The sequence below is a fragment of the Thamnophis sirtalis genome, unplaced genomic scaffold (assembly GCF_051295495.1).
Source record: "Thamnophis sirtalis isolate CommonGarterSnake01/CBP01778 unplaced genomic scaffold, rThaSir2_p1.2 scaffold_10, whole genome shotgun sequence".
NCBI classification, from domain to species: Eukaryota; Metazoa; Chordata; class Lepidosauria; order Squamata; family Natricidae; genus Thamnophis; species Thamnophis sirtalis.
In genome coordinates this window covers 41,612,039-41,632,476 of record NW_028261390.1, presented here as the reverse complement: position 1 = coordinate 41,632,476, position 20,438 = coordinate 41,612,039, and the positions used below count along the sequence as shown (strand labels likewise).

The following is a 20,438-nucleotide window of genomic DNA, read 5'->3' as shown; positions in this document are numbered from 1 at the left end:
TAAACTCTCTGTCTTAAATCATTGCAGGGAGATTAACAAGTCCTTTGACCTGGCTGTTTTGATTTAGCTGTCACAGGCAAATGCTCTTAGATTTAAATATAGCCCTTTTTTTGCCTCACAGCCGAGTGCTTTTCATTTGTGTTCCTCTGACATTACCACGAAGGTGGGCTGAGCACAGCAAATCTGACGAAAAAGTGGGCTGATCCCTTGGACTGGGAGCGCTTCCTTGCTCTCAGTCAATGATTGTGTTAACCAAGTGCAGAACACAGGCAGTACCAAGAGCAGTGATTCTCTCTCTCCTTACTAACACCATCTAGAAGGCAAAGTCCAGCTGCAAATCTCCAGCTGCAGGATTTTTTAAAGATACTTTTTTTTAAATGAACATTGACTGATTCTCCCAGAAAGATAATGGGTGTACAGGATTATATTTGCATCACTATGACTGGAGGGGCACCTTGGGGTTTCAGGCTTCAGGGTGGCAAGGAAGAAAAGCAGCCTTTGAAGATTGCCAAGGTAAGAAAATAAAAGTATCTCCCTTCCTGTTTTAATCTGTATGTATTTGTACATATGTGTAGAGAAAGAGAAGGAAATAAAAGCTATGGTTAGTATAATTTGATAGTTAGAACACTTGGAGTACTTACATAATTTCCTCAAATGTATTATCATATGCCCTTTTTAAGAAAATTATCTTTTAAAAATATTCCTACCTTGATATCTTGGAAAGTACAAAGAGATTCCGTGTGTGTGTGTGTGTGTGTGTGTGTGGTGAAATGATGATTAATTTTAACTTCTGTTGAACTTGTTGAATGGCATTGAAAGGACACTCTGCAGTAAGCACTAGGTTTTGAATGAGCAGAACCTCATTTGATGAGAGATTGGTGATACTTTTTCTTCCAGTTTTGGCAAAGAAGTAAACTTATAGCTGCAAGGGGAAAATTGCACCTAACCTTTCACTTAGTTTGGACAACTCAGTCAAGAGGCTATTGTCTCATTTTATGCAAACTAACAATGTTAAAATATTGTTGATGACAAATTGATATGTATTTTATAGGTGAAAGCAAAATAACAAGGATATGAGAATTCTAATTAATTGCTTTAAAATCCTCCAATAGCATAACCCAAATCAATAGTATTTTACAAAAAAACATTGACAATAAGTAATTAATGAAACCAGTGTACTAATATCAAAAGAATGGAACAACAACAGATTTTAATGAAGATCTTAGCTTTCTAAAATATAACCTTTGCAAAACATTTGAGGTGTGACTAACATTGAATATGTCAAGTCTAAGTCATAATCCAGAATCATTCTACTTTTTAAAAAATCATAATTTTGAATTTAGGAATCAGCAGCCCTACATTGTGCACAACCAAGTAAATCTCAGCATATTAGCTCTGCATACTCAAGCAAAAGATGCATATATGTCCTGTGCATATATAAAGATCCAGATACTTTCATTCAGTGAAATTTATTTTTATTATACAGCTTGCTTTTATTAAGAAACAAATAAGGAATAAGGAGATGTTTTCATTGTCTTCTCAATGATTCATGAACATGATATATTATAGTAGTTTCAGGACAGCCAAAGTTTACTGTAATATTTTGTTGAATCGTTTTATATCAGTTCACTTTCAGTATTGAAAATAAAGTTTATAGCAACTACCTTTTAAAATCAAGGACCAGTTGTCTTTCATGTTCTTCCTTTATTTTGAAAGTGCCAATTCTTTTGGTACTTTGACAATGAGTGGTTAATGAAATCAATGTACTAATATCAAAAGAATGTTATCATTAAGTATTTCATATTCTGAAAGTAAATTTTCTTTTGGAAAACCAATAAAAAAGAGCTTTCTATTTTGAATGTAATTGTAGTTGGGACACAGCTGTGATAATGGAATTCTGCCACCTAGTGACACAGGAAAAATGCACTATAGAAATTAACAGAATGAGCACAATTGTAGGACGAATGCAACACTGATATCATGCATTAGAAGTATTAAAAGACATTGCTGGCTGAAATGCAGTGGATAAAAAGAAAAAGAAAAAGCAGTGGCTATTTCAACATGGATTTGTATAAAAAAGTCTGAACGATACATTCTTATTAGTTGGAATTCATTATATGCAAAGATTAGGGATGGTTGGTTAGTAGATAGCTGTAGTTGATATCACTGAAAATATAAAAAACTGTCCTGCTGACTCAAATCAAATCTTTATAGTCCAGCAGGAGATAAAGGCATCATCTATCATTGATTCCCCCCCCCCCTCTCTCTCTTTTGTTGCATGTGATTTTCAGTGATATAGTGCCTCTGCATACGGTGGCTCCTTTTAAGACTCACATCAGCTTCCTTTGCTAGCCCTCTCATTTTCATTGATTGTTTAGTTATATTTCACCTTTCCTTCAAGAGCTCCTATATATTTATCATATCTTTCAGCTTTATCTATAGAAGAGCACATGTGGTGTTCAAGTTAAGAAAGAGTGACTGGACAGTGAAATTTTGTGACAGAAACTAGCACTTGAAGTTGAGGTTCCTAACAGAACCTTCCACTGGTTTCATGAACATCGTGTAACAGCAATCATGACAATTTCTGACAAAGTATCAGTAGGATTGGCAGAAGGAGAACTGAGAACCCTAGATCCACAGGAGGCTGATGGATAGGAAAGGATTAATTTATTCAAATGTGTAGAACAAATAATTAGTTAAAGGACTGCATATACAAGTAGAAAGTCGGAACAAAAATATGTACAGCAACTTCAAGCAAATAGCCAGTCACTGAATAGAATTTGTTATAACTCATATATTTGCATTTCTTCCCAAAGTATTAATTATGATTCTTTAAAATGAATAACTACTTATGTAGTGATCTGATAATATTCAAGTTCCTGGTCATGAGTCTACTGAATAAACACTGCTGAAATAAATGTTTTAATGCTTATCTATGGTGGCTGTTTGAAGTGAAAATGGAGACATAAAGTTGGGGATGAAGTGAATCCCAATCCATGCAAATGTAGGCGATTATTATTATTTGTCAGTCTGTAAGATATCTCAAGATTCTGTGATTTTTGGAAGAATGGTTGTAAAAACAAAGCAAAAAGCACACTAAAATAGTCGCTTTTGATAAATATAGAATGCAGTCTAATGCCTGTTCCAGTAATTTTCTTTCTGCTTAATGTGAAACGTTACTTACTGTAATATATTTACTTTTACATGAATGAGAAAAAACTGCCATAAGATATTTTCATTTTTTTATTTAAAGATAGAAAGCTTTGAGACAAACCCTTATAAAACTTTTCATGACAGTCATGGGACTGCATCTGCTTAGAATCTTTCCCAGCACACTGTTGGCCTGTGTGAGAAGGAAAGTTGCCAAATCTCCAGCATGTTCTCTTATCTAAATTTCCCAAGAGAACTGGTGATTCAGCAGATCTCCTAAGCATCCTGCTTGGACATCTATGGTCTCTGAAAAAATCTGGGGTTTCAGGCATGACTGGTACTGAAAGCTTGTTGAACTACTTCTATCTACTTTGCTCTGCAAATTAAAACTTAGATTTATGTGACTATTCTCCATTTATTTTGGGAATGTGACCCCCAAAGCTTGTTTTTGTCTTTGATCTGTATAAGACCTTTCCTGTGAATGTATATTTAAGAGCCTGCCAGAATCCAATGGGATTCTGACTAATCTGCTTAGATACTTTCACGTGGTTTTCCAGTTCTGCTATCAGATCCTGTTGGAGAAGAAGTGTAGTTGAGATTATATTTCCAGGTCTAAGTTTCTATTGGCTGGATTCATACACTTTGGGAGGTTATGTTCTCTTTTAGACGTAATTAGGGTTATAATACCAACTGACTGAATTTATGCATTAAACTAAGCGATACACTATCATTTTATGCTTGCCTTCACATAATCAAACAAACATTTGTCACAGTATGTAAATCCAGTTATTTATTATAACTGTAAGTAGAAACTTCCCATATATATATAATCTTTATGTATAAAGATACTACATATAGGATTAAGGATCCAAATTCTTGATCCTGGATATGAAAAATATGGTATTGCAATATTGGAGTACCAGTTGAAAAACTCTTCTGCTGTCTTTAGACTAAACATTGCTGAATAGACATTGTTGCAGTGGACAACCTAATTAGCTGCTACAAGATGATCAGACAGACTGACTACGCACACACACTATACACACACACACACACACACACACACACACACACATATGCGTAAAAATACATATGCACCTTGGCTGCAATCTCATAACATCTGCAACACTTCTTGAACACCATCAGCAATGACAAAATCACCATGAGTCAATTGCAAAAGGCAGCATTACTTGCAACAGCTTACACCCTCGACTATACCTTTAACACTATCAGACAACATATGCTTATCCAAGGTTGTTAGATGGATAAAAATGCCAGATCCAATGCTAAAACATCTGGTTGCCTGTGCAATCAAAAATTACTTCACTTAATATGGATAACTCAGTCATGAGGCCATATTATGCAAACTAACAGTTTTAAAATACAGTTATTTTTGAATGTCTACTGAAGTAAGCTAAAGGACTAGAAGAGGGAATATGGAAGTGTATGAGTTAAATGTCTTGTGTTTTAGTTTAACATTTCCTGTCTGAATATTTTTGCCAAGTATTTTCTGTTTGTTACACTTTTGTGAAACAAAAATTATACAATAGGAATAAGGCAGATCTAAACACATGGTGTGAACTTCTGAACTTGTTTTCTTAATGATATCGTGACATATAAACCACAACAAAAAGAAATTATCAATAAAACATTTCAAGAAAGATCCTGCAAAGTATTTAGATATGAAGGGAAAAAACACTTTGATCCAGACTTAGAATAATCAACTGAACTTCAATGTACATGACTAAGTCCATTAATTTTAATAAACGTACTCTAAGGATATTAAGTTGCATCCAATCCATTGCTTAGACATTTTAATTTTGGCACAGATTTTGATGATTTTCATCACTTTTTCTTTCAGTTACCAAAAGAACTTTGTTTTCATCATTTTAGCAAATCAATATTTAAAATTATTAAGACCATAAGTCGCTGTCTTAAAGATAAGACAGGATTTTAACATGCAGCATATTTTATTATAGACTTGAAAAGAATCATCCAACAAAAAACTGTGAAGGACTTTCCTTCATGGTTATGCTGAAGTCTACTGATCACATGTAACATGTCTTTATATTTTGGATGATACAGTTCATATGGGAAATATTTATGTGGTCAACCCAAGAAAAGGATTAGAATCTCTCATGCTTCCTCAGCATTATGGGATAAGTTTATTTTATAGAGAGATTTATATATCACTGTCAGTCATCGTTTAGGTTTGGGCACTGATCCAGATGTTGGACTAGATTAACTACATGGCATACCAAAGAAATAATATATTTGTATTCAACTAGAGAAGAAAGTGATGAAACTATGGTCTGCTTAACATTTAAAAACATAGCACTATTAGCATTTAAAAACATAGCACTATTACAACCTTTTCATATTCACAAGACAATCCTAGAATCATTTTCAACAGGAAATGTGACTACAGATTTGAAATTTAAAGATTCTGATTCTTTTCCATAGGAAAACCCATTATTCACATAGCAGACCTGCACTGAGGTTCCATCTTAATAAATGGGCTCATTGCATATTTATGTTCTATTAAGTGATACTTGGCTGATGCCACTATTATGTTTCCTATAAAATTGAATTCTAGATACTCATTGTGCTTTCAAAATCTTTGTTTGTTGGCCAAACAAATGTATATGGCTGCCCTGCTACCAAGGGAACTTTGATAGCAAACAGAAAAAATAAATAAAAAGACCAAGTCAAAGCACCATAAAAATTTCATACCCATAGCTCAAATAACTTCCTGGCTAGAGAGCTCAGGCAAAAAGCCAGGTCTTCACTGTGTTCATGAAGGCAATAAGATTGGGATCATTTGTAGCTCTTGGGGGGGGGGGGGGCTGCTCCATGAGGTAGGTGCTATGAAAGAGAAGTAACACATTTGAGGCCCCATCAGATGTCACTATTTCACTAAGGAAACTCAGACTGTGCCCATGTTGCCAGACCTAGTAGGATGTGCAGAAATCACCAGGACTTAATGGTTCTGCAAATAATATTGCTCTACACCGATGTTGGCGATCCTTTTTGGCACCAAGTGCTGAAACAGGCATGCATGCCTGCGTACATATGCCAGAAACCAGAAGAGCAGGTAAGATGATCTTCCAGTTTCTGGTGCACGCATGCATACTGGCCACCTGGTCTTCCAGTTCCTGGCATGCACATGCACGCACTAAGACCAGCTGGCCAGTGCGCATATGCATGCCAGAAACCAGAAGAGCATGTGCATGCTGGGAAGATGGTCTTCTGGTTTTTGGTGTGCGCATGTGCACTGGGTGGCTGCTCTTCCAGTTTCCAGCGCTCCTACGTGCATGAAGACCAGCTGGCCCACATACCAGAAACTGGAAGAGCAATGGGTGATGGATCGCATGCCCAGAGAGATGGCTCTGCGTGCCACTTATGGCACAAGTGCCATAGGTTCGCTATCATGGCTCCACATCATGTAGGGCTTTGCAAGTGATGACCAGTATCTTGATTTGCACCAAGAAGCCTACTGTAAGCCAGTCCAATTCATATAGCAATGATGTTATAATGGGTATATTGTAAAGTACCCATCACTGCATTCTGGACCAGCTGAAGCTTCAAGGGGAGCTCCAAGTAAAGTTCACTGCAGTTATCCAATTGTCACTAATGTGTGAGCGAGAGCAATGAATCCTAAACTAGGAACGGGTGCAACCAATGTTTGTGCGAAGGCTTTCTTGGCTGAAGCTGCAAGCCTAACCCTAAAACTTACAGCCCCTTAGTCTTGTCAGCAGGTTCTTTCCCATCCAGATCATCTAGTTTCTAGACACTGAATAAGCACCTCAACACCACCATTTGGGCCACCCAAGACAGAGATGTAAAACTGAGTATTCTCATTATGTTGATGATAATTAGACCTGTGCCGATATATGACCTCAGTCAGGGGTTTCATATAAACATGGATGTTAATAGGAGTAGGAAGAGAGCAACTCCTATGACATCTTGTAAAATGGAGATTACTACAGCACCAATAATATTTTTAAACATATAGAACATTTCAGTTGGAGAATATCCATTTTGTATTGCAGTTATCTATTATTATATAGAGAAAGAGAGATTAATTTTTTAATCTCTTATATTTTGACAGAAATATATAAATCATTGCTTAAACATATATCTGAAATATTGTTAAAGATGAGCAATGTGTAGAAATGTTCTACATTTGTTTTACAACGTTCGCTGAAAGTCAATACTCTTTTGAAGATACTTTCTCAAGCATTTGGGCAATTCAGTCCAAAACGTAAAGACAGTTTTAGTCACTGTCTTTGCCAAATAATACAGAACAATAACAATTGGAACAGGAATGTAAGTAGTTTTGCCTACTCTCCAAGAGAATTATTGTCAAAAATAGCACTGTGGATTTTATTCATATTCTCCTTCTCCCTCCCTTCCCCACTCTCTCCATGTGACATAATGCACCAACCAAGTTCATTGTTGAACCTCATTTCAGTATGTAGTTTGTTAAATGGTTGTTTCAAACATCTTTATGTATAAAGTTGGCATGGTTTAACCATCTGTGTATACAAGAATGTAAAATGAGAGTAATTTCCTAGATCAAGGGTATCCAATTGTGACAACTTTAAGACTTGTGGACTTGAACCTCCAGACTATTCTGGAAATTGAAGTCCACAGGTTTTCAAGTTACCAAGGCTGGACACCCCTGACCTAAATAATAGACAAAGGGAACATAGTATGAGAAACATGAATACATAGAAGTATGACATGAAATATGGCTTAGAGAGGTTTTTATGTGCTAATAATTTTAGAGAAATTCTGAGAAGAGTCAGAAGAGTCCAATAAACGGAACCATTTCTTTACAACTGACTGTGGAATTTGCTGGCATTCGGTGTGGGTGAGAGCTATTGTTCATAATGAGGGACAGGAAACATGAAATGGTTGGAATATCAGTGGCTACTAACATTAATAACAGTTTGGTACTTTCCAGTATCATAAGGGGAATAATAGAAGCAAATTAGAAAAGAACTATGCTCTCCCACCTTTGTTTATGAACTTTCTGAACGTATCTTCTTCATCATCATATGAACATAGTAGAATATAAAGACCATTTGCCTGAACCACCATAACTCTTCCTCTCTTCTAATGGAGGCAGGTCAGAGAGATTTTAGTGTAGAGCTACTTTACTAGAGTGTCTTTTTCTAAATAATTCACTGTAATGGGCCACCCCTAAAATAAGAACCATTTTGAACAGATAACTTTCTCTCTGTGATAGTGCTCATCCCATCTTCTCACAATTCTAAATGTCCCCATTTATTCTATAAGACAGTTATAGAATATATTACTTCAGGAAGAAAAACTATCTCCTTGGTGAAGAGTCAGGACATATAATAAAAAAGTATGTAGTGTAAATCTTATTCATATGGAAATATCTTCTAATTTGTGAAACAAATAGAGAACTAGTTTGGTATAGTGATTAAGGCATCAGATCAGAAATGGGAGACTGTGAATCCTAGTCCTACCTTAGGCACAAAGCCAGCTGGACCTACTCTTAGCCCTAGGAAGAATGACAAACTACTTCTGAAAAACACTTTTGACACATTTTTGAATTAATTTTTTGCAAACATTTTATATGTATTATAAGACCAGTGTAACATATTACTGATATAAGACATAAATCTTATTGAATGTATCAATTGGATCGTAATTTATAGTCCTTAACCATTACTATGTGGTTACATAACCAACTTTTATGTCAATTTGTCAAGACAGCCGTCAAAAAGGTGTACTGGTTCTCTAGGCTCCACACTTAAAATAATTGCTTCTATGCTGTGATATTTTAGGAAATATGTAGGATAACCCATACCTATGTTTCATTACCGTCATAGTATCCCAGTGAAATCGATATTGACATTGTCCTTTTTTTATACTATTGTGTTTTTCATGTTGTTCCAAAGTTCTCTTTATTTGATCTATTCTGTTTACATTTTGGCATGAGGGAGATCTCCACTCCCTCAGTGTTTGCATAGCACATCACTGTATTCATTCAAGGCAGGTATACAATGAATTATACCTTGTGTGACTCCAGAATAAATGAGAATTTGCCAGGATGGGGAAAATTTCCCCCCAAAAAATGAATAAGTTAAATTTTACCTTTACCTTTATCTGGCCCCACTTTTAATGTAGTTCCTGAACTTCTGGGTAAAACATGGTGATTTCTGGAGCTATCAGAAATTATTCACCCTTGATGTAAGCAGCAATGTCAGTGTTAATGTTTGCAGACCAGCATTTGTGTTGGGAATCACTCGTGAAATGAAACTGTGGGTGTATTTTTCATGAATTGTTTTTTATTGACTTCCAAGACTGGAGGACAGGGTTCATTTACATAGAAAATCACATAGAAATGCAAAATTAATAACGTGATAGTGGAAAAATACTAGCGACTAAGTAATATTTAATGTAGTTCTCTGTGTAGCCGATTACATCAAAAACATTTGGAAGATTGGTACAAATATTCATTTTAGACAAATATTATATGAGAATAAATGCATTAAGCAAGCTATAATTATCCTATATTTCATGTATAAACTAAGGTAACAAAAATCAGGTTCATGATTTATTTTCCACAATAGAAATATTCTGAAACATTAACGAAGTGCTTAATGGAGTTCTATTATAGCTTCAATTTGATCAGATCACAGTATCTACTTGCATATTAGGAGTCACTTTGGATAGTGAGATGGGCACATATAAATTTAATAAATAAATAAAATAAACTATTGATGGTTAAGCTTTGAAAGTGAATTCTTATTAAATTATCCCTTTAAAGATAATAAAACACAATTGCATCACGTTACTTGCATTTCAGAATAAAATACTCAAATCAATTATCTGTATCAGACTAATATAGATGTTTTTCAGTTTTGACTGTTCAAATGCTCAGTGTTTAATTCATTTTCAACAGTAGGCAAAGAAAGTGACTAGAATACCCTCAGGATAGCTTATGTGGTTTTCAGCATATTGAGAGAACAGATTTGGCTAAAAGATCAATCTGAAATTCAGGCTTCAATTTCTCTACAATGGAAAAATATAATGTCTTTCCTTTCTTGTGATAATGGTTAAAACCACACTGAATGAAGAAATTAATAGCATTATTGAATGTAAATTGATGGAATTTTTACTAGAAAGCATACACCTGTTATTAAGTACTAGATTTCACCTTTAGCCTTAAAAATACATGAATAAACACAATACTGAAATATTCATGCATACATGAATATGGGCATATATGATTATAGAAGAGAAAAGTGGCACAATAATTTAATAATCATATAATTAATTTATTACTTTTAAATAATAAAATAAATAAAATATTTTGTTTGCTCTTTCATCAGCTGTTTTTGTCAGCTTTTGCTTTGTCTATCTGCTTTAGAAAAAGTTCTAGTGATCACACTGAACAAAAACATACTGGGGATACCATTTGAGGAAACTAAAAATACATTTCTGTAAACTTTAAATTAGACCAAGATATTTGGATTTCAGGATTGTTACTTAGCCAGGCTGGATGAAAGAAAGATGGGAGACCTGAGCACAACTGAAATTGTGACAGGATTTGGCTAAGAAAATATAAGCAGCTTTAGGTAAATCTTTGTCACATTAGAAAAACAACATGATGTTTTATGAAGCATCTGTACTTGTAGAATAGTAACTGGGCATATAGCCTATAAACTAGACAACAAGGCAAACACATTCTATGCTACATAAAATGTTAATTATGAGATAAACTCACAATTGTCCTTATAACTTTGAAGTGAGACCTAAATAAAAATGGGACAGATAGAATTTAAATACTTGACCATTCTTAAACTTTAACCATTTTAAGTCACAATTAAATAGTTTACACATGTGTAAAACATGTTATTATAAGCAGCCTTTTAGGCATATTCATTACAATGTTTTGTTTATTTGCTGTACATACACCATGTTGGTGTAAGTAACATACTGCAAAGTGCAGAAAAGGAATAGGCATTAACAAGCCAAATAAATTAAGAACACGAGGCAATAAAAAGAATGTGAAATATAGCTAACTACAATTTATACCAACACTATTCATATTATGTCCACATCTCTCTATCTTTATAAACCATCCTTATCTCCACTATGTGGAAACATTTCATACACCAGTTCATATATTGCCCTTTTTTTTTTAAAGATTTGGTGTCTTTCAGAATTTTGGAGTCAGGCAGTACCTAAATTTAATGAGATGAAGAAATAAATAAGTCAGCACCATCCAGATTTTAAAAATCTGCAGTTCTTCTGTAGTTTCTTTTGGATTTTTATTTTACTCTGAGCTCATTTTTTCCAAAGCAACCAATTTGGCAATACCAAATGATAGTTTGTCCCACATTCAGAATATTTCATCACTTTCTGTCTTTCATAGATTAACATTCCCTATTTATATTAAGGTCAGAAGTGTTCTTGCCAGGAAAAAATCTTTCTATGTGGTTGCTAAAGGTTATGACTGACTTGCTGGTACATAAACCATCAAAGAGCATAGCATAGCATAGCATAGCACAGCCTTTATTGTCACTTTTTTCTGTGAATATACTGGCACACATTAAAAATGAAATGCTGATGCTTTCTCCCAAAAGAAAATGAATTATACCCATACCCATTCATATACACATATATACAAAGATTGATAATATATGGTACAAAGCTATTACAGAATCTAGTTGTTTTGTTTCGGATACCACAAAGTCTCCTTCCAGAAGGCAACAATGAAAACCAGTCATATAGAGGATGTGTAGCTTCCCTGCCAATACTGCGGACCTTGGTCAAGGGTTAGGGTTTATATGCCATGCAGTGGTGGGATTCAAAATTTTTTACTACTGGTTCTGTGGGCGTGGCTTGGTGGGAGTGGCGTGGCTTGGTGGGAGTGGCTTGGTGGGGGTAGCAGGGGAAAGATACTTAAAATCTCCATTCCTACCCCACTCCAGGGGAAGGTTATTGCAAAGTCTCCATTCCCTCCCAATCAACTGGGACGCGGGAGGCAGAGAATAGATGGCGGCAGGGCTAATCAGAGGTGGTATTTACCTGTTCTCTGAACTACTCAAAATTTCCCCTATCAGTTCCCTAGAACTGGTCAGAACCTGCTGAATACCACCTCTGATGCCATGTCCTAAATAGAAGGAAGTGAGCATCCAATAATCTTTTCTGCTGTCTTTTCTGCACAGCCTTCCTTTCCAAAACAGAAATATTTCCAAACCAAACAGTAATACAAAATGAAAGGATGCTTTCAATCCTCCCTCTATAGAAAGTGGTAAGGACAGGGGAATAATAATATTAATTAATTAGGTGTTTTTGCCATATTTCTGAGTATATTCCAAGCCCAATCAAGACCAATTTTTTCTACAATGATGTTCCTATGCTTTTTTAAAGATAGGATCTCTAATCAACAGACTATTTTGAAAGCCAACATATTGTGGCTGACTGACATATATATAGGATGCCAATTTTGCTAATTTAGCAATTTATTTTAAATTAGAACTCATTGGGAATTCCAAAAGATTAACATTAACTATTGGGAGGAAAATGTTGGGGTGGATGGATGCATTCCTAATTTCAGTGTAAAGATCAGAGAACCTCTAGTGAAAAATCAAAAGGAATGGTTTCCTTGTGTGCTAATTCTCACCTGTAAATATATCCCCCTGCATTAATTTTGCTTTGCTTTCTTTAAATTTTCTGAAACAGATGTGTAGAATCAGAAGTAATACTAGTCATGTAAATGGGCTTCTGCCAACCTGGCAGTTCGAAAGCACATAAAAATGAAAATAGAAAAATAGGAACCACATTTGGTGGGAAGATAACAGCGTTCCGTGCACCATTAGCATTCAGTCATGCCGGCCACATGACCATGGAGACATCTTTGAACAGCTTTGGGTCTTCGGCTTTGAAACAAAGATGAGCACCGCCCCTAGAGTTAGGAACGACTAGCACATATGTGCGAGGGGAACCTTTACCTTTACCTAAATGGGAGAAGAAACAAGAATGAATTTGTCAATGTAGAGGAAAGGCTACTCCTAATGAATATTCCTTCTCAATATTTATGTTACTTTTGCATTGAATTTGGGAACGGGTATATTATTTTGAAATCTATTAAATGCAACATAGAATATAAATTAAGGGAATTCATTACCCCACTCTAGTCTACCTTTGTCAAACAACCCCAATTGCAATAGTGTACCCAATATTGGCCACTCCGGTATAAAAGGATGATCAGAAAATGGAATTTATTCAGAAAAGGAATATTACAAAAGTCAGGGGATTATAAACCAAGTCTTATGATGAACATTTAAAAGAAATTGATCTATTTAGTTTGCAAACAAGAATAACAGAAGCCTTGTCATACAGCACCAAACATATTGAAACTCAGCAAAACCAGATAATAGAGGTCAACAAAATGCTTAGTGTTTACTTTATTGTCATCTATCCACAGTGCTTTTACACCAAGCAGATTATATGACCTCTGAAGCCACTTCCAACTCGGTAGTTCTTTGTACTCTGACAGTTACAAAAATCCAAACCAAAAAGTTCCAACTCTGTTACTTTTTAGTTTATATCAAATTTTCTATATATAATCAAGGAAAGTAAAAATAGAAACTGGAAGTTTGCGGCCTCCCTATTTGTAAAAAAAAATGGAAATATTAGAAGAATTAGATAGAATAGACATTATAGAAACAAAAACTTTGGGGTGGAATTCCCTTTTTAACATAATTCCATACAGATCCATTAGGTAAATGTAAGATTCAGCTCAGAATTATAAAACAGGAAATAGCATACATTTTAACTTCACCATCATTTATAGTGGCAATTACTTTTGACCTTTGTTTAGAGAATTTCCAACCCTTTACAATTGTTCTATGGAAAATAACGTAAACTATGTGGGGTTTTTGTTTTTTTTTGTAGTTTTTATAGTTAACTGTTATAGAAAGGACTTTTTCTTAGAATTTAACTAATTAAAATGATATCATATTATGTGGCTTGATAATTTAAGTACTAAAAGTGATATAACGGGTTAAACTCTTACTTGGAAATAGAATCCAAATAACTTTATTGCAATAAACTGAAAATTGATAAATATATTTTATTTTTATAGCTTAAAATTAGTTTTGTCAATTATATTCTTTAACAAACAATTTGTCAAATATGAGTTTCCACAAATAATGCTGTCCCAATCATGGCTTATTAAGAAATGTTTTTGCAAGGGCAGGGAACAGAGGAAATAATTCTCCCAAAGAATTATACTTGAAATGACCTCCATTAAAGTTCTGTTATAATCAATTTATTTTGTAGTTCCAAAATGATAGGAGACTAGTACATGGTAAGGCAGTGGCAGTGGCAGTTGTGGTAACACTGAAGAATATGCATTTGGATTCTTAAATTCTCATTCATTCATTCATTCATTCATTCTCTAGGCCTCTGACTTTTGAGCCCTGATACCTTCAGCATCTGCAAGTTGGTTGATATCAGATACACATAGAAATAAATAAGGATATAATTATGATGCTGCAACTGCCATGTTTTCTGTTTTGATTTCCCCTCCACTTCTGATACAAAAGAATTTGATAGTTGAGTCAAACATATGCCTTTAGAAATATGTACAGAATTATAGTGATTTGGTATAATCTTAGTCAATCTCTATAATCATGTCATATAGTGCCATTGATATTAACCTTGTGAAAATGAGAACAACTTCCTCATTGAAGCAAGATGAAGCAAAGCTTTAAAAAAAATCTAACCTACCCATCAGGGGTGGGTTCCGGCAGTCACCATTGTGGATTTGCTTGTGGGCACCCATGTGCAGTGCAATAAAAATTGTTCTGCACAGAAGCAAAAACCAAGATGATGCTGCCTACGGCGGTGCCTGAAAAACTGGCTTGGGGTGTGTGGCAGGCCTGGGTCACTGCCTGTTCCAGCGACCCAGGCCACCAAATCATTACTGGTTCAGCTGAATTGGACTGAACCAGTGGGAACCCACCACTGCTGCACATATAATTTGAACTGTATTTTCTATTCATTAATTGATATTGTGTGTTCTGTTCATTGATGGATACAATCACAATACTGAAGCAACCTGCTCCAGTTAATAACTTTAAACACATATTGACATATTATTTCCCATCTCATCATGTACATTTTTAATAGATGAGGTAGCAGAAGTTTTTGACAAGTCTCTTTGAAAATTATTTCAGTCAACAAAAGGCAGAAGACAAGGAGGAAAGACACAAATCATTGCACTTTTTATATTACTTTAAATTAAAGAAAACACACACACAAAATTGGCATGTTTCCATTGCAAATATTGTAATGAATGATAAATATAAAAGTCAGTATGGGACAAAGGAAGAGATCTCTCAGCTTGAAGATTCTGAGATCCAGCAGGATGGAGATTTCCAACAGTGTAATTTTGATTTTCCTAGATATAAATGCACCTTCTTTATTTTCACTGGAACTATGCCCAAACCAGATGAATGCTAATGTTGACTATTAACTGGATATGCACTCACCCACTGGGATCATGGCAGAAAAATTAAAAGCAGTTATAGAGTCCCTTTGTGAGCACTGAAGTTGTAAGAAGACTCTTGGTACCGTGTTTCCCAGAAAAGAAGACCCTATCTTTTTTTTGGCCACCAGAAAAAGGCATCAGGTCTTATTTTGGGGGGATGTCATCCACTGACTAATCTCACTTGTGCGTGTCACCCCCGGCCTCCTTTTCACTTTCAGAGGCCTTCAGGAACTTTTTCTGTGGCAGGCAAGGCTTTCTTGAAGGCATCTGCAGCTGATAACAGACTTCCAGATTGATCCAGAGCTTTGTTATCAGCTACAGAGGCCTTCAAGAAAGCAGAAGAAATGGGCCAGTGAGACAGATGTTAGGGTGTGCGAGTCCAGGCTACAACTGTCCAAAGGTAAGTAGTAGGGTAGCTCCACCCCCATCCCACCCTAGCTTAATTTTTACCTGTGCACCTGGAGTGGGCAGGATCTTAATTAGGGCTTATTTTGGGGATAGAGCTGGTATTGGACACACATGTAAAAATCAAGCTAGGACGGACTTTTAGGATAGGTTATATTTTTGGGTAAACAGGGTAGAAGCCCCCTGGTGGACCCCTGAAACTTAGCAAAGCAGCAATGGAGAAAGCCTGAAGAGAAGCACAAGAAAAAATAGGTACAGGAGCTAAAAATATGTAAGGGGAATATATTAAGGGGAAGCTCCAGTTCAAATCCACCGTCATCAAAATTCACTGGGTTTCTCTTGAATCAGTCATTCTCTCTTCTGTCATACTACCATTTTTGTGAATTAAAATCAGAAGGGGAACATCACCTTGAAGTACTGAGATAGCAATAGTACTTAGACTTATATACAGCTTCTTAGTGCTTTACAGCCCTCTCTAAGTGCTTTACAGTCAGCATATCTCCCCCAACAATCTGAGTCCTCAAATTACCAACCTTGGAAGTATGGAAAGCTGAGTCAACCTTGAGCCTGGTGAAATTCAATCTGCCAAACTGCTGGCAGCCAGTGATCAGCAGAAGTAGCCTGTAGTACTGCACTCGCACCACTGCACCACCATGGCTCATAAAGAGATAAAGAGAGAACTTGCATCTTAAGAATATATAAATATTTGTGGAGTGCCAATTAAAGCCAGAGACAGCAGAAAGGATGATTCTGAAGGAACACCAGAAATTACAAGAAAATATATAATTTATTAAGGAATACAGTGGGTCTTTGTAACTCCTATGCAACAAACTTGGTAAGACCACTGTTTATATAAGTTGTTACTTCTTCCTTCCTGAGCCGAAGAAAGTCAAATGAAATTGTTATATTAATATCCCCAGACTCACTGTGTATTTTATATTAGAATCCACAAACATTCCTGGAAGACCATAATGAAGGTGGTTACAGATTACATATCAGATTGGTTTAGTGCTTAAGGTACTAGGCTAGAAACCAGGAGACCTTGAAATCTAGTCCTGCCTTCACCATGAACACCAACTGGGTAATCTTAGGTCAGTCACTGGGGAAAATAGGAGGAACAAAGAGTATAAAATATACTTACTGCGTTGAGTTGTTAATAATAATAATAATAATAATAATAATAATAATAATAATAATAATAATAATAATAAAGGTAAGATAGAAATAAGATAATATTTGTAATACTACTTAGAGTATATGGCGCTTTCCCCCAAAATTGGATATTTATTTATTTATTATTTATTTTGAAGTCAGCAACAGCTGGCCTTCAGTTTTCCTTGGATGCTGTGTTTACTTTCCTTGCAGGCTATGTGCATATATCTATATTTCTTATATTTTCATGGAATTGTAATGAATCGCTATGATCTTGATCCAAATGTTGATGGAGCTACATCTAATATTTAAAGTTGATGGTGGAATCCAAATGAACAATAGGTTGGATCAAGTGATATGCTTGCAACCTATGACACCGTTCTGCCCTTTTCATAAGTGCAAAGAAGACAAAAACTAAATTTTAAAAAGTTACCTGCCTAAAACTATTGGCAGAGATTAACCATGAGAACGGTTATAACTGTAAGTAAATTTTTGCAAAAAGCTTCTCACAGACTTCAATGCACTAAGGCTTGGCAATTCTTCTTCCAAGTCACAACTACTTGAATCCAGCCCTTGAGTAATAAAGCATGATAAGTGCAGATAGCTTGTCACATAGTTTTATAGAACAACATTGCATGCTTATATAAACTAAATATGGGATAATAGAAAACTTAAGACATCTCTAGATAATAACCTAATTTTGCCAAAGGAAAAAACACAAAATTCCAATACAAAGCAAACATGTGCAAGTCATTGCATGTACAAATTGAAAAGTAAATCTATTAAATAAAGTACTCTATTCTTCTATATCTATATACCCTGCAAATGAAAGATATATTTTTATCAGTATTAATTCATAGCCTATGGAGAATGTCTTCAAATAGGACTGGAAAGAAGTTATCAGAGCAAACAGATCTGATTCCCTTAAAAGGAAGCAGCTCCGTTTTTCTTCTGCCTCTCTGGAGAACTGGCTACAAACTGGGAATTGTTATTGTATGACTCACTGGAGGGACCATAGCTACACAAAGTTCAGATAGGATTTTAATAAAACAGACCCCACATTACTAGAAGGCAAACTTTCTCTTAAGGAGGAAACTTTCAAAAGGTTTTAAGGCAATCCAGTAAATTTAACTTTCTGGACAAGCAGCAACAGAGTTAAATTTCAAATATTGGTGTTGACTGTGCTGCAAAAATTCTGCTTCTTGTAAAACAAATGTAATGGCCATGTTTTAAAGTTTTGCAAACCACAAAGAATTAATAGTAAAATGTGTTGCATTTATTAGTCAGCCAATAATTTAAAGATGATACAGTTGCTGTTACTGTACTTTGCTTTGCTTGCAATGTTCTTAAGAATATTAGGAGTATCAACATAGTTTTTCATCCCAAAGCAATGTACAAAATGAACAATTAAACAATATTATATAAAACACTTATGAAAAAATAATAAAATTCATCTAAAACAGACAATATGATTCCCATTAGTGTTTGAATATCTTCTCCAGGGACCAATTTTGCCATAGGAAAAGAAATTGCTATATTAATAACTCTCCTTAATATCTAAATCTATTTTCTTGATGCCACTAGATTAGGCCAACCAGATTTAGGTTGTAAAAATTCAGAGCATTTTTAGATAACAGCACAGAATTATAGAAAATTCTTTGAACTTTGCAACTCAGATCTGGTAATCTTATTTTAAATAAATTTGTTGTTAGCTGAAAACAGCCTATAATATTGAATCCATTTTTCCGCAGCCTCTTTTTTATTGAAAAGCCCCATTTTTCAGAAATATGAGAGCTCAAAAACAAGAGTTGTGATCATTTAATTGGACAAAGGCGAATAACTAAGTGATTGTGTGTTCGGTTTTGCAGAGGACAATCTTCTTGTCTACTACTACTACTACTGTCTACTACTACAAGTCTACTGCTATATTCTTATTGATGGGTTAACTTACAGAATCTAATTAAATGGAGTCAAAAGAGAAAGAGTAAAATTGTTCACAAGAATTAGTAACTGGGCAACAGGTTCAGGTGGCACCAAAATCATCTGCCAGTTTGCTATGCTAAGATATATGCTTATTTAAATTATGTCAATTATTTTAAAATGTGTGAATATGTATGAATGAGATTATAAATTATGTCATTATTCTGATTTCAATTCTTCTTTGGTACTGTATAACAAACCAAATTCATACTATAAATTCGATATCTTTGAATCTGTAGTGTGTTAGATACATAGAGAGAAAAACTGGAGACTCATATTTTGGCCATTGGAAGAGGCAGGCATAATTAATCTGTTGCAATTTATTTGCAAGGTATTGACTGTGATTATAATTCATTTAAACCACCAACTCATCAACATTTTAACCTAATATGTATAAACCTAGCCAGTCTGCTTATCTTATCTACTATAGTTAAATTAATTAATGGTGTGTCACACAAATACAGACACAATGTATGGAGAAAATTGGTTGCATCTGTTGTGCTTTGAATTTCAATTTATGGAATTGGTTTGGGACTTTAGATGTACCACAGGCAATAGACACTGATGTTATAAATGCCAAATGGTGGAGTAGTCATCTGTAAAAAAAATATAGTATATTGGAAAAAAAACTACTTTATAGAAACAGCTTGCAAAGCAAAGGTGAAGAGATATATAGAATATAACTTGGCAAACTTTTGCTATGCATTCCAAACTATATGTGGTGTTTGTACATTTAAAAATGTGCTTTTGAAATGATTAGTCTGAGTGGAAGCACAAGGTTTGTACTGATGCTTACAGCCAAAAAACTTGCACAAAACTTGGAGAAGAAGATGCTTAATCCTTCTCCCCTCTGCCATTTAACCAAACCAAGCTGTCCTTTCTACGTTGTTATGGATTAAGAGTAGGAACATGATGTAAGGGCAATCAACCCATCCTACTACAATGCACCCCCAGCAGTAATTGAAGTTGTGAGCAAGGCATTTAAACTAAGAAGATATGATCAGTTGACCTCAGTTTGGTGTGTTAAAATACTTCAGTTTTGAAGCATACAGAGGGAGTTGTGGTATTATCTGAAAAAGCAGCCCTGAGGAGGGTTTCTCATGTTTCCTTTATGAGGGGTGGAATGATTCTATTAACTGTACTTGCATAAATGTTCATTTTTTAAAAAATTGCAAGCTATTCTAAAGACAGTTTCCAATTTTTA

General features: G+C 35.0%; 1 protein-coding gene across 1 annotated transcript in view; it reads left to right on the top strand.

The window, feature by feature from the left end:
• Positions 1 to 238: 238 nt before the first annotated feature.
• SYNPO2 (synaptopodin 2) overlaps positions 239 to 20,438 on the top strand; it is a 105,016-nt gene continuing 84,816 nt past the window's right edge. The window contains exon 1 of the mRNA XM_014065920.2: positions 239 to 513. Coding sequence (XP_013921395.2) covers positions 409 to 513 — 105 coding nt within the window. The 5' untranslated portion in view covers positions 239 to 408. The remainder of the gene's footprint in view (positions 514 to 20,438) is intronic.